The 15,000-nt window shown below is 44.1% G+C and overlaps 1 protein-coding gene across 1 annotated transcript in view; it reads right to left on the reverse strand.

The window, feature by feature from the left end:
* Nucleotides 1–15,000, reverse strand: part of myo15ab (myosin XVAb) — a gene marked incomplete at both ends in the record, with an annotated part of 122,408 nt that overhangs the window by 62,176 nt on the left and 45,232 nt on the right. The window contains 6 exons of the mRNA XM_080758870.1: nucleotides 109–193; nucleotides 4,264–4,439; nucleotides 5,626–5,743; nucleotides 10,106–10,230; nucleotides 10,335–10,380; nucleotides 14,886–15,000. The exon at nucleotides 14,886–15,000 is cut by the window's right edge and continues 37 nt beyond it. Of these exons, the coding sequence (XP_080614996.1) occupies nucleotides 109–193; nucleotides 4,264–4,439; nucleotides 5,626–5,743; nucleotides 10,106–10,230; nucleotides 10,335–10,380; nucleotides 14,886–15,000 (665 nt within the window). The remainder of the gene's footprint in view (nucleotides 1–108; nucleotides 194–4,263; nucleotides 4,440–5,625; nucleotides 5,744–10,105; nucleotides 10,231–10,334; nucleotides 10,381–14,885) is intronic.

The raw sequence follows: 15,000 nt of genomic DNA on the forward strand, positions 1-15,000 counted from the left end.
TGTACTGTGCTGTACTGTACTGTACTGTACTGTACTGTACTGTACTGTACTGTACTGTACTGTACTGTACTGTACTGTGCTGTGCTGTACTGTACTGTACATACATACCCTCATGTAACGCTGGCGGTTGACGACGACCCACACTGTGGACCGGAACCGGACGAGGTTTCTCCTCCTCAGAGCGATCATCTTCCTGTTCAAACAGGACATTAAGGTATTAAACGAGAGATGCACCGAATATTCGTCCGCAGAACATATTCGGCAGAGAGAATGGCTAAAAATGCATATTCGGCCTATTCGGTTTCGGCCCCGAATAGGCATAAAATATATCACCGAATAGTGTATGCAATTAATGCATTCAAAAGAGCTGTATAAATGTTTTATGGTCCCATATAATAGTGATTATTATTCAAGTTAAGTTTTGCCATAACCCTTTAATCAGCTAGCTTTAAGGTGCGGCCATAACAACAATGGTAGGAAAGATATATAATATTAATCATATTCGGATATTCGGTATTCGGTTTTCGGCCAACTGTTTCCTATATTCGGTATTCGGTTTTCGGGCCAACTGTTTCCTATATTCAGTATTCGGTTTTCGGCCAACTGTTTCCTATATTCAGTATTCGGTTTTCGGGCCAACTGTTTCCTATATTCGGTATTCGGTTTTCGGCCAACTATTTCCTATATTCGGTATTCGGTTTTCGGCCAACTGTTTCCTATATTCGGTATTCGGTTTTCGGCCAACTGTTTCCTATATTCAGTATTCGGTTTTCGGGCCAACTGTTTCCTATATTCAGTATTCGGTTTTCGGCCAACTGTTTCCTATATTCAGTATTCGGTTTTCGGGCCAACTGTTTCCTATATTCGGTATTCGGTTTTCGGCCAACTGTTTCCTATATTCGGTATTCGGTTTTCGGCCAACTGTTTCCTATATTCGGTATTCGGTTTTCGGCCAACTGTTTCCTATATTCAGTATTCGGTTTTCGGGCCAACTGTTTCCTATATTCAGTATTCGGTTTTCGGCCAACTGTTTCCTATATTCAGTATTCGGTTTTCGGGCCAACTGTTTCCTATATTCGGTATTCGGTTTTCGGCCAACTGTTTCCTATATTCGGTATTCGGTTTTCGGCCAACTGTTTCCTATATTCGGTATTCGGTTTTCGGCCAACTGTTTCCTATATTCAGTATTCGGTTTTCGGGCCAACTGTTTCCTATATTCGGTATTCGGTTTTCGGCCAACTGTTTCCTATATTCGGTATTCGGTTTTCGGCCAACTGTTTCCTATATTCGGTATTCGGCCAACTGTTTCCTATATTCGGTTTTCGGCCAACTGTTTCCTATATTCGGTTTTCGGCCAACTGTTTCCTATATTCGGTTTTCGGCCAACTGTTTCCTATATTCGGTTTTCGGCCAACTGTTTCCTATATTCGGTATTCGGTGTCGGCCAAGAATATCCCTTTCGGTGCATCCCTTACTTTCAACCTGTGGGGCTTGTCATTATAGGCAACAATTTACAAAATTATAGGGCTTAAGAGGTTAAGTCGTTAGAATACAGTGTGTGTTTACATACTGTACATAGTCATCACTGTACTGTACATAACACACACGGATGCTGGGTTTTAAAGGCGCAGTGAAATGAAAAATAAGTTTTTCACACTTTTAGACCATATCCGTGGTCATCATATGGGCATACCTAACAATGGATGCCAAAACAATGGGAAAATTCTCATTTCTGTGTGTTTTTATATCAAAGGTCCATAAAAACGATTGTATTATTTATTTATTAAAACGAAAACGTGCTGCGTGATGACGTGTAGAGGTACACATCGATAAAAGCCAATAAAAATGAAGCTCACATGTTTAATTCCCCATGTCTGCGCATCCATGCAACACAGCTGCTTCTGATTACAGATTTCTCCGTTTTTATTTCCATTCAAGATAACATTCAGACAGTGTATTACTCGGTTTCAACTTAATCATCACGCTAAAATATGTTTCTGAAAACATTATAGGGTAGAAATAAGCCACATAACAGTAAACTGGTTGTGCTGGGCGACCGTCTGATTTATAAACAAACAACACCACGCTGTTGCGCATAGCATTAGCCACCGTCCCTAGCTACCGTCCCATCGCCTGAAGGGATGCGACACTCTGATTGGTTCAGAAACTTCAGACCGGTGTTTCATGTGGAAACACCATTTTCATGTTGTTCGCCATTTCCGTTTCACTGCGCCTTTAAGTATAGCCTGGGGACAATACCATTTTCAGGTTTCTGATCCGGTCGGGAGTGGAAATAATCATAATCATAATCATCATGTAAAACGTCATCATGTTGTATAGTCACAGCAGTCATCAGGCATGACCCAAAATAGTTCCCCTGTGATCAAGCAGGGCATCATCATTTTAGGACCTATACGCAATACAACCCCTAGTGTAGCTCATAGGAATGATTGGTTTAGTCTATCTATCTGCTATTCCAGCTCGTAGCGACCTGTGAGACTAAACCAGTAGTTGTACTCCATTCAGCATTTAAATGCAGGATGTGGGAAAACAACACAACACAACGCGGTGGTAAAAGAAAACGGAACCAGAGAACCGGAACCACTGTTTTTTCTTATTCTTTTTTCAGAGCTTGCAGATCTGCTATTTTCAAAAGATTATTATACATTTGAACATTTTAAAATGGGACATTCTGCATAATCTGAGTAGGCCTACTTTCTTTCTTTTTTTTTTTAAGACAATACTTTTACTCGCGTAAATGGAATTCCAGGCTTTTACTTGTAACAGAGGATTTATAATCTTTATGTTGCAGTATTGATACCATGTGAGTACTTGTTTCACCACTGTTCCTGACTGCCTTTGCATTGGGCCTGCGGCCACACCATGAACACTAGGGACTTTAACCCATTCTGAACGGGAACCCATTTTGGTGTTAGCATCATGTTATGCTTTAGCTATTGAAAAATAGCAGATCTACAAGCTCATAGCGCGCCACCGAGTGGCGCGCTACGAGCTTGTAGGTCTGCTATTTTTGAAAAATCGAAGAACGACTGACATTTTTAGAATCTGATCTCAGGTCAGAATGGGTTAATCAGACCTAGTGTGTGTCCAGTGGAAACCTCGTATGAATCTGATCTCAGGTCAGAATGGGTTAAGCAACGACGGCCGGCAGTCGGCTACGGCAACCGGAAATGGATCAGTGCTCGATACATACAGTAAACCTGCTTGCCGTCGCAGCCCTTTCTACTACGGCAGAACCTACACTTACACGTACTGTCTACAACCGTGTTTATTGCAATTATAGCTGTCATACATTTACACCGATTGCTCCATTACCTCTCCTATATGCTATGTGTAATGTGTTGGCATGCTCAGAATGAAGAAATAACACTAATAATATGTCATATTAACCATGTTTATTAATGTTTTAGAATAACACAGATTGCTCCAGCACCTTCCTCTTTCCACTGCTGATCATGTCCAGCGCATGTAAGAATTAAGCAATATCGGCAAGTTATAGCTGACGCGCGATGGGGTGTAAAAAGAAAAGAAAAGTGTTTGACACACGCTGCATAGACGCGTCACCATTGGGAACCAAAAATGGATGGGAGCCCATCGCCGACCGACGGCTGTTTGCTTAACGATTTTGACAGCTACGGCGAATGCGTCATAGCCGCCGTACATCCGCCTAGCGGAGCCGTCCTGAAAACCGCCGTTGCTTAAAGTCCCCATTACCTGACTGTGTAGGCCCTGCATCGAGCCTGCAGCCGTACCATGCGCAGTCACTCTGAACGTCATTACCTGACTGTGTAGGCCCTGCATCGAGCCTGCAGCCGTACCATGCGCAGTCACTCTGAACGTCATTACCTGACTGTGTAGGCCCTGCATCGAGCCTGCAGCCGTACCATGCGCAGTCACTCTGAACTTCGTTACCTGACTGTGTAGGCCCTGCATCGAGCCTGCAGCCGTACCATGCGCAGTCACTCTGAACGTCATTACCTGACTGTGTAGGCCCTGCATCGCGCCTGCAGCCGTACCATGCGCAGTCACTCTGAACTTCATTACCTGACTGTGTAGGCCCTGCATCGCGCCTGCAGCCCCACCATGCGCAGTCACTCTGAACGTCATTACCTGACTGTGTAGGCCCTGCATCGCGCCTGCAGCCGTACCATGCGCAGTCACTCTGAACGTCATTACCTGACTGTGTAGGCCCTGCATCGAGCCTGCAGCCGTACCATGCGCAGTCACTCTGAACGTCATTACCTGACTGTGTAGGCCCTGCATCGCGCCTGCAGCCCCACCATGCGCGTTCTGAACTTCAGCATTTTGATGCGGAGAAAGTGACTGCGTGTGTGTCTCTGCAGCACCATGGCTGCCATGTTCAACAGGCGGTCACGCTTAGCCTCCAGGAGCTGATACAGCTCCTCCTTCAGGAAGATCTAACACGCACGCATGCACGCACACAGACACACACACACACACACACACACACACACACACACTAGGCGTGAAAAAGATGTAGGCCTCTGCGGTTTTGTTGCTAGGAAATTAGCGGCTAAAAAGTGAATGGGCCAGTCGATGGATAGCAGGTATTGCATCTGAGATTAGTGCATAGAGACTAACTGAAAATGTTTGTATGGCCAACAAGTGCTAATGTGTGATTCATAAAACAGTGTGAAAGGAGCCACTGCCTGGCGCGGTTTACTAAACAATGAATACAATAATGTACTGTAAGATGATGATAAGTATTATCGTTCCTGCTGTTCAGTGCCAAGCAAATGGATAAATCACAGACTGAGGCTTTAACCTTTGCTTTCATGAAATGTCCGAGATCCTTGGGGTTTTACAGAAGATGCCCCTGAACATATTGCTAGTTTGACCACGTCAAATGCTCTAATTTTAAAATGAGATGTGTTACAGCTATGAGTTGAGAGCTATTTTCTCTGTGCAACATGCTTCCATATAGAGGCCAATCATGGGAGGGAGAGCATGCTATCTGTGTATGAATGTATGTTTATACTTCATACTCAGATATTATATCTGTGTCTATTGTTCAAGTTTTACGGGACCCCCTCTCAAGGGGCTATCCCTTCAATACAAATGCTGCAATCGTGGCGACTGAGAACTTGAATCCATGCATAGGTAGGTATGTGTACTGTAAGGCTGTCCCCGAACATTCAGGGTTCGAATGTTCGCTCGTTAGGGTTGGCACTCGAATCTTAATTTATGGCCTTGAACCATTCGTGTTTTTTTGTTTTTATTATTATAATTTTTTATTATTATTATTATTATTTTTTTACTCAGAAATATATCTCGGCGAGAATGCGATATGCATAATAAGAGTACTATGTTCATGTTGTGTTTACAATAATTTGAAAGTCCTGCATGACGGCAGAATTAAGAGACTAACACATAACACAGTGACACACACACACAGTCACACACACTATGCCCACTTCAATGCGCTTCTGAGTACACAGGTGAAACAAATGAATGAACGAGTGACAGCTAACAAGCAAGCTACACTGCAGCCAGCAAGCTCACAGAGACATTGGGAAGCATTTTTTGATCATACCACAGGTATGTGTACTGTACTATAAGTGTGTTTTGGTGCATCATGCTTACTTTGGTGACTCCTACTTGGTAAATACCCGTCTTGACCGGACAGATCTTATGAAGCATGATGACACAGTTCTCCCCGTCTGCCGGAGGTATGTCGTTTAGACAGAGCAGGCCTTTGTACCTACACACACACACACACCCCCACACGCGCGCGCACGCACGCACGCACGCACGCACGCACGCACGCACGCACGCACGCACGCACGCACACACACACACACACACACACACACACACACACACACACACACACACACACACACACACACACACACACACACACACACACACACACACACACACACACACACACACACACACACACACACAATTTAGGCATTTAGCAGACTTAATATAGAGTGGGCCGCGGACCACCCATATAGAGAGCTGGACCACCCATCGATTTTTCAAAAAAGAAAAAAATAAGTATTTTTATTTTTATAAATACATAATAAGTTTCATAATGTCTTTCTTTCTTTCAGTATAAAATATGTTTTTGTTGGGTTTTTTTAAATGATCGCCTTGCTTAATATGAATAAACAGGCTGTCGGTTCTTTTTCACAAATGTGCCTAGACTAGCCTTTTTAAGACCCAGGTTTTTTTATAGGCTGCGAGTTAAACACTACATTTCCCAGGCTCCCTGCAGCAAGACTTCCACTTCCTGCTCACAGCGTGCTCAACGGTGTTGGGTAAAATCAAACTGACTGCAGCCATGTGGAAATGTTTACTTTTTGTTTCATTCATCTTCCTCAAACAACTACAACTACTGGGCCGTAGCTTGCCTCGATCGCCACGGTAGTGCACTGCAGCCTGCCGGTCATGCTATCTAGATTACATTTAGATAGCATATAAGCCTGCAAGGTCGTCGAGGCTAGGTCAAGTGCTATGGCAAGTGCTACGGGCTAAGGTGTTTGAAGAGCTGAATCTTCAGATTATGGTGGAAACACACATGCATACGCATGCATGCATGCACACACACACACGCACACCACACAGTCAAAATATAAATCCACGTTGAAATGAAACACAAACATTAGGATAAAGGGGATTTGAGTGTAAATCCTTTTTTGAGCAATCTTGCCCTTTGGGCCAGCTGGCTGTCAGAATGTAATTAGATGTGTGACAGAGTGTGAATGTTAGGAGTTGGTCTCCATGTTAGCCTTGTCGGGTGAGTGTCTTCTTTTACTCTCCATTCGCTTAATTTGTCTTGGTGCAATTCCACGTGACCAATCAGTCATCAGTAATCCTAACTCAGTTATGAATTTCGGATTCTATTATTTATTTCATGATTTGTTTGCTGTTTTTCCTCCGCAGTGTTCTGAGCGCTTCATGTATTTGCTCCATCTTACGATGTTACCACATGCCGAAGATATAGCAAATGTACAAGCTCACACAACAGCTTTGCGAATGCAACGTGTACAGCAACCTACAGTATACATCAGACTTAAAGGAATAGTTCACTAGCCCTGTTTCCAGCCTGATTCACTGCGTTCCGTGAATTGTTGTGTCACTTCGCTACTCAGTCTGAAACACTCAAATTAGTGTTTACTTTTTACCGGAGATTTTACTCTCGAGTCTCGAACTGGCACGATTGTTTTCAACAAAAGCATGGACAGAGTGGTGCTCGCTGGCTGATGACGTATCAGCAACAACCTGGCTACGTTACGTAACAGGTGACGTTATGAAATATGAGTCAAACAGGAAAGGGTCCTGTTTGACTGAGTAGCGAGTGACAACACAAATCACGGCTGGAAACCAGGCTAATAAATAATTCACCCCCAAAGTGAATTTATTTTCTATCGATTACTCAACCCATGGAGACAAAGGAGAGTCTTTGTGTCTCCATAGGGAACCACTGCTGGTCATCAAATTATTGTATAAAAGCCCTCTGGGCTCTAGTGAACTTTCTGTTTTGTGGGGAAGCTTTTGCTGAAAATAGCCGTTCGACCAGCTTTTCGATCTGCTATTCTTTTCAGCAAAATCTACCCCCACAATAAGGATGCATGTGTTTACGTAGGTCATTGGTCTTCAGCCAGTGGTCTGGGGACCACCAGTGGTCCTTGAGGGGGTTCCAGGTGGTCCCCAGCTATAAATGAGGGAGAGTTGGTAACTAAATGGACCGATAAAGATATTTAACTGTTGACAAGTTGACAAGAGTTAAATTATTGATACACATCTGCATTACTTAATTTGCAAGAAGTCTGTACAATTGGAATTATTAAGTCTTGGGTCTGAGAGGCAAAATATCATCAAATGGTGGTCCGTGGCTCAGATGCCGAAGAAATAATAATGGACCTTGAAAAGCGTTGACAACCCCTGGTTTATAGGATGTTGAAGCCGTTTGGTGTGTCATGTCTTTGGAGTGGTGCCGGTGGAGGTAATGCTGCAAAATAAAGGAATTGGCGAATGAATTCCGCCTGAATCTGAATCATGAGCACATTTTCAGCCGTTTGTCAGGTGTGATGTAAGTAGACAGCCTCGGCCCTGTGTCTCCTCCGTGAGCGGAGCTGGCAAGCGTCTGGCAGTCGGATCGATAAGTGGATCTCAGTGTCGGCAGTGGCGAATACGGAGGAAGAGCAAGTCGGTAATCAGAGAGCTTTTGACAGCTCTGATGTATGTGTGTGCGCTACAGTCGCGTCGTGTGTGTTCTTCTCATCAATCCAGTCCAATCAATCAAACCATTGAAACCAATGATTCTCACTGTGGATGATGGAGCTTCTGTTAAATGTGCCAATTTCACTGAACGGTCCAATGACCTGAGAGTGCACTGAATCTAAATGAATGAGTCTTTATGTAAGTGTGAATGCAGGCGACGGTAAACCTTTTTTAACCGTATAACCACATGCACCCTCTAGCTGCTAGCATCTCTATTCTCTTCACATTGGTTTTAAGTGGATAGATTTAGATTTTCCTTAAATGAACCATATATTATTAGTCTAGAATAACCACTCTGCCTGTACAAAATATCGTCTCTGTTGGGGGGAAACCTCATGTCCAAAACTGTTACTTATCAGGATGAGAGAGAGAGAGAGAGAGAGAGAGAGAGAGAGAGAGAGAGAGAGAGGTTACCTGGTCCTGATGAAGGTTGTTTAGACCGAAACGTTTTCATCTGAATAAAACTACTGCTCTATAAGTGAGGAGTGAAAGACAGTGTGCGGGACCCTTTTCTTCTCATGACTCACATTTGGTTGTCGGCTCCGACACACCTGTCCTAGTAGGTGTGCACAAGGCCTTTTCACCTGTCCTAGTAGGTGTGCACAAGGCCTTTTCACCTGTCCTAGTAGGTGTGCACAAGGCCTTTTCACCTGTCCTAGTAGGTGTGCACAAGGCCTTTTCACCTGTCCTAGTAGGTGTGCACAAGGCCTTTTCGCCTGTCCTAGTAGGTGTGCACAAGGCCTTTTCGCCTGTCCTAGTAGGTGTGCACAAGGCCTTTTCACCTGTCCTAGTAGGTGTGCACAAGGCCTTTTCACCTGTCCTAGTAGGTGTGCACAAGGCCTTTTCACCTGTCCTAGTAGGTGTGCACAAGGCCTTTTCGCCTGTCCTAGTAGGTGTGCACAAGGCCTTTTCACCTGTCCTAGTAGGTGTGCACAAGGCCTTTTCACCTGTCCTAGTAGGTGTGCACAAGGCCTTTTCGCCTGTCCTAGTAGGTGTGCACAAGGCCTTTTCGCCTGTCCTAGTAGGTGTGCACAAGGCCTTTTCACCTGTCCTAGTAGGTGTGCACAAGGCCTTTTCACCTGTCCTAGTAGGTGTGCACAAGGCCTTTTCACCTGTCCTAGTAGGTGTGCACAAGGCCTTTTCGCCTGTCCTAGTAGGTGTGCACAAGGCCTTTTCACCTGTCCTAGTAGGTGTGCACAAGGCCTTTTCGCCTGTCCTAGTAGGTGTGCACAAGGCCTTTTCGCCTGTCCTAGTAGGTGTGCACAAGGCCTTTTCACCTGTCCTAGTAGGTGTGCACAAGGCCTTTTCGCCTGTCCTAGTAGGTGTGCACAAGGCCTTTTCACCTGTCCTAGTAGGTGTGCACAAGGCCTTTTCACCTGTCCTAGTAGGTGTGCACAAGGCCTTTTCACCTGTCCTAGTAGGTGTGCACAAGGCCTTTTCACCTGTCCTAGTAGGTGTGCACAAGGCCTTTTCACCTGTCCTAGTAGGTGTGCACAAGGCCTTTTCGCCTTTTCAGGATTTAAAAAAAGGTAGCAGATCAACAAGCTATAAGCACCTCGTTTCAAGCTTGTACGTCTGCTAGTTAAAATATGGAGATAAGAGGTTTCTGCCCAACATGTTGTTATCCCGGCCATAGTCTCTGCATGGTACCAGACTGTTGACCAGGCGGAAAGAATCCATTTTTTTTACAATGAGACCTATAGACTATAATCCATTACTGAGGTGTAATCAGCACTGATTAGCTACACCTGGCCAACAGGGCACTGCATCCATGGACCTCCACAAAAATGACCCCCCCCCCCCCCACCCCACCACCCTGGTCACTAACCTCCACAGGAAGCTGTGAAAGAGCAGTCTGTTTGGATAGCCCTCTTTCCTGATCTGGATGGTGTCCAGGATGCCAGAGTAACGCAGCTGAGTCTTCACCAGCTCCAGATCGAACACGCCTGGCTCCTACATGTAGTGTGTAGACGCACACACGCAAGATACAATTGAATATAATAGAAGAATATACATATGTATACATTTGATTAATGAAATGCACAAACAAACTGTACCTTGTAATGATTTGGCTTTATGCATCGCACAAAATATGGGTTACACCTGCCACGGACAGAAGAATATATGAATGAATGAATGAATGAATGAATGAATGAATGGATGGATGAATGAATGAATGAATGAATGAATGAATGGATGAATGAATGAATGAATGAATGAATGAATGAATGAATGGATGGATGAATGAATGGATGAATGAATGAATGAATGAATGAATGGATGAATGAATGAATGAATGAATGAATGAATGAATGAATGGATGGATGAATGAATGAATGATCATTTTCTAATCATAATTAGAAAGCAATAGTCCTGATGGTGTGAGGCACTGTGGGGACACCAAATCGCCGATCTACAAGCTCACAACTGAGCTTGTATAGATCTGCTATTTTCAACTACAAAAAAAAATCATTTTGAACAGTTGCGAAATAAGACATAGTATACCTTTACTTTTGGTCCTTTAAATCCATTCCAATACGTTTTCACTTTTACCCAAGTACATTTTGAATACCGCACTTTTACTTGTAACGGAGTCTTTCTTCATTGCAGTATATTGATCTGTTTTGTTTTGAGTACTGATGTGAAAATGAAATTGTACTGTGATGTATCTCGGTGACTGCAAATGAGGGCAACCTTATCTCGTCTTTCGAGAAAATAAATAAATAAATGGTTTGAATGCATTGAGCAAATGACACTTTCACTTGCTGTAAGTAAAACATTTGAGTATACTTTTTCCCATCATCACTGGCTATATGTACACACCTTGGAGGAGAATGAACATTGGGATTGTGCTGTGTCTCTTTCGCTATAGTGAACTCTGAGGCCCTATAATCCCCATCCTCATCCATCAGGGACGAGATCGAACTCAAGCCAAGGAGCAGAAGGTCACCCGTCCACAACAATAGCACAACGGTGATGGATCCACTTTACACCCAAAATCCACTTAACCCATTTTGGACTGAGGTCGATTAAAAAAAAAGGCTTTCTGAAAAACCCATGTTTCTATGTCAGTTGTGCTCAACCTTTTTCATGTCAAGGACCCCCAGAATTATCTCTATTGGGCCACGGACCCCCATCTCAAAATATGTAGTTCCAGGGACCACCCTGAAGCAAATATTTTAGTTAAAAATGTTCGCTCTGAAATATATATTCAAAGATTTGCGCCACATTTTCACGACTTTTCAAAAATAGCAGACCTACGAGCTTGTAGATCTGCTATTTTTCAATAGCTAAAGTATAACATAATGCTTGAAACACCAAAAGGGGTTCCCGCCCAAAATGGATTAAAGGCCTAAAATAGTCCAGGTCGATCATTCGTTTTGGGCTGAGAAATGCGGCCACAACAACGAGCGAGACGAGGAGGATGGATCATCATATCCCCTCCTTTGGAGTCACGACTTACAGTCTAGTCGTATAACCCACTAAGACCCGAGGTCCATTATACAAATGCCTTCTAGATTTGTACATTTGTAGACACCCAAAATGTATTTGGCAGGACTCCCCCCCCCCCCCCCCATCTGAAAATGTTTTGTGCCAGGGACCCCCCCAGAAGACCATATTTGTGTTAGGCCATTCAAAATTATTAAAAACACTTTCGCGATTTTTCAAAAATAGCATCGGCTGTGAGCTTTAGATCTGCTATTTTTGACAAGCGCTGTTCTAAATCCTAAGCGTGAAAAAACCCCAACATGTTGCTATAGCTCAAATCGAAAATGACACAGATGCTTTCCCCAGACAATTTGGTTTACCTACGCACGATATGTTTGTGCCCCCCGCCCCCCCCCCCCCCCCAGAGAGAGTGCTGCGAGTGCGTTTACACTTAAACTCACAGCTAGACCACACGAGGAAGAGGAGCTCAGCTCTTAGCAGATCCAAATGATCACAAATGCAACTCCAGGATGCACGCACGCACGCCGCATGGGCGCTCGTCATTAAGTGGCGGATCCGCAGAGAAAATTATTATTATGACGATCGGCGTGCCGCATTTTGTTTCCCCCCCCTCGGCGTGTTGCCCTATACGCACGATGCGTACTGTGCGTACAGTATATGCCTATAGCGGCAGTATACTGGCTTTCCCGGTTTAAATGAGATAAACGGCAAACAAACGGCCTCTTCTCGGGAACAGCTTGACCGTTTGTCATAACTCTAGATAGGCATAGAGGTGTGATGGAGTGTGAAGGCTCGGACGTTGTCGGGTGTTCGCTTCAGTGATCACTGGTTACACTGTCATGTTACTGAACGTTGTCAGAAGTGATGGGAGCAGACAGCCTCAGCCCTGTTGCCAGGGTTAGCGAGAGAAATAGGCAAACCAGGTCTACGAAAAACAAGCCCAGAACAAGCGACTATGTAGTATTAGGAGACACGAGCGCTTTAAACATTATACAAATAGCCAATCTGCAAGAAAATCTCGAACAGAAAGTGAAACATTTTTAACAACATTGCAACAACACAAATCTGGAAAGGGGGGGGGGGGGGGGGGGGGTGCAAACAACATCTAGGAACTTGCATTCCCAAATTAGCAAAGCCCAAAATAATTAGCAGACCCGGCAACAGTGAGCCTCTCTCGGCCCATCTCCTCGAGAGGGGATCAATAGGTGGACCGGGTGTTGGCGGCAGCAGACAGTGAATACTGGGGGGTTTAGAACGAGCCGGCAATCAGAGTGCTCTTGACAGCTCTGTGACGTGGGTGTCGGTTGCAGTTACAGTCAACGTGTGTTTTCTAATCAATTCAATTCACCACAGTGTTGACATTATATGATCCTTGACATATAGATGGAACAAGTGATTCCCAACAGGCGGGCCGGGGCCGGGGCCCACACTACATGGTGTGCCAGGAAGCGTATTGAAAGAGGGCCCCCCCCCAAATTGACCTTGAATTTATTTATTTATTTGTTTTCTTATCGTGTATAAGAACGTTGCGTTTACATGTATGTTGGTTCCATCCATTGATTGATCCTTAAAATGAACATGCTCTATGAACACATCTAACCACTTGAAAGAACCCCTTCACCCATGTTCAACCTATCCTCCTCATGTAATTGGTTCTCACTCATTTATATACATATATATATTTATATTATATATTATAATATGGTAAATAAATGTATGTCCGTGTCTCAGAGGAGAGCTGTGGAGTGCGGACAGTTTCAAAACCTCTGTACCAAGAAAATAGGAACGGCAGGCTTTCTCTTCCTGGATTAGATGTATTTCTTGATCGCCTCTTGTCTTGATTGTTTAAACATGATGCCATGGGGCCGCTATGCTCGATAACAGGCTTGATAAGCCCAAAGCTTATTGACACCGGGTACTCAAGAAGCTTGTTGTCAGGTTTTTTCGGGTATCAGGTTTCAAGCTCCAGATTCCCTACTGATAATAATCTACAAGCTCACAATGCTCAAGTAGGCTCTGCTTTTCCTACGGGTTCTGTTTTTCCCTGGGGATGGGGGGGGGGTTGTTATAGATGTTTATTACATGGCTTGGTTGAATGCCTGATTCTGATTGGTCAATCGCTTAATTCAGCGGTGAGTTATCTCACCATAATGACCGCTCCGCTGTATAACAGACCTCTGCCTAATCAAGCCCTCTGAGCACCAGCTGCGCGGCTGCGCCCCGTTTGATTTACTGCTGTTTCCAACATGACAGCCATGTAAACACACACACTAGTGACACACAATGTCTTTTTCCAACATGACAGCCATGTAAACACACACACACTAGTGACACACAATGTCATTTACAGCTAAACATTGCTCTCGAAAATGTTTTTCAAAACATTTGAGCGAGAAATAGACTGGATTCTATTTGATCAACTCACTTCCTTGTTTTCCGACTGGCCAGACGCAGCCAGCGCAAACTTTTTGTTTACGGTCAATGTATTAATTTATGTTAGGTAGCCATGTAATAAGCGGGATAATATCTGGCTAGGTGGTCATTGTCGGGAGATAATTCACCTTCAGGGAGTATTGTGTAAGCAGAGCCTTAAAGGTAAGACCAAATATTTATAATCACAATTGCATTTACATTTTTATATATAAATGAATAACATTTTCTCAAGCTATCATTGGTCTCAATGTTATCTGACTGAACGTGTTCAATTACAAATCAAATATTTATAGGGAAACATTTATCAATGTCTGCATAAAAAAAACACAACGTTGTTGTTCCCAATAAATGTCTCTATTTGCAATGGAAAGTGCGTGGGAGTCCTTTCTTCTGCTAAAGGTGGAAGGTGAGAAAGCGGCACTGGCAGTATAGTTGGCAAACACTGTTCCAGAGCTGCATAAAACACACATCTTAAGAGAGGAAGTTGAGAACCGTTGGCCAGAAGGGTAGGATAAATGCTTGTGCATTTGTTGCTAAAAGGTCCCAGTGGTTGAGTAAAGGTTGTATGTCGCCTGAATAAAACATTGGTTCTCAATGTGGCGTCCGGCGGGGACACCCATGGGCCTTTAGGGGGGTCCCAGGGGGGTATCCAGCAAAAGTAGTTAACATAGCGTCACAATCACCTTAACCACTTTATACGCATACACAATTATTAAGTGGTTTACTTCTCTATCTTGTCCAGTAGCTCCTGGAGGCTGCTCTGGAACTTGGCGCTGACAGTGTTGGCTTGGTAGCGCCGGGCCGTGCTGCTGTTCCGATTGGTCGTCTTCTGCTGGGACA

This window comes from Protomyctophum bolini (genome assembly GCF_963924005.1).
Source record: "Protomyctophum bolini genome assembly, chromosome: 3".
Lineage (NCBI taxonomy): Eukaryota > Metazoa > Chordata > Actinopteri > Myctophiformes > Myctophidae > Protomyctophum > Protomyctophum bolini.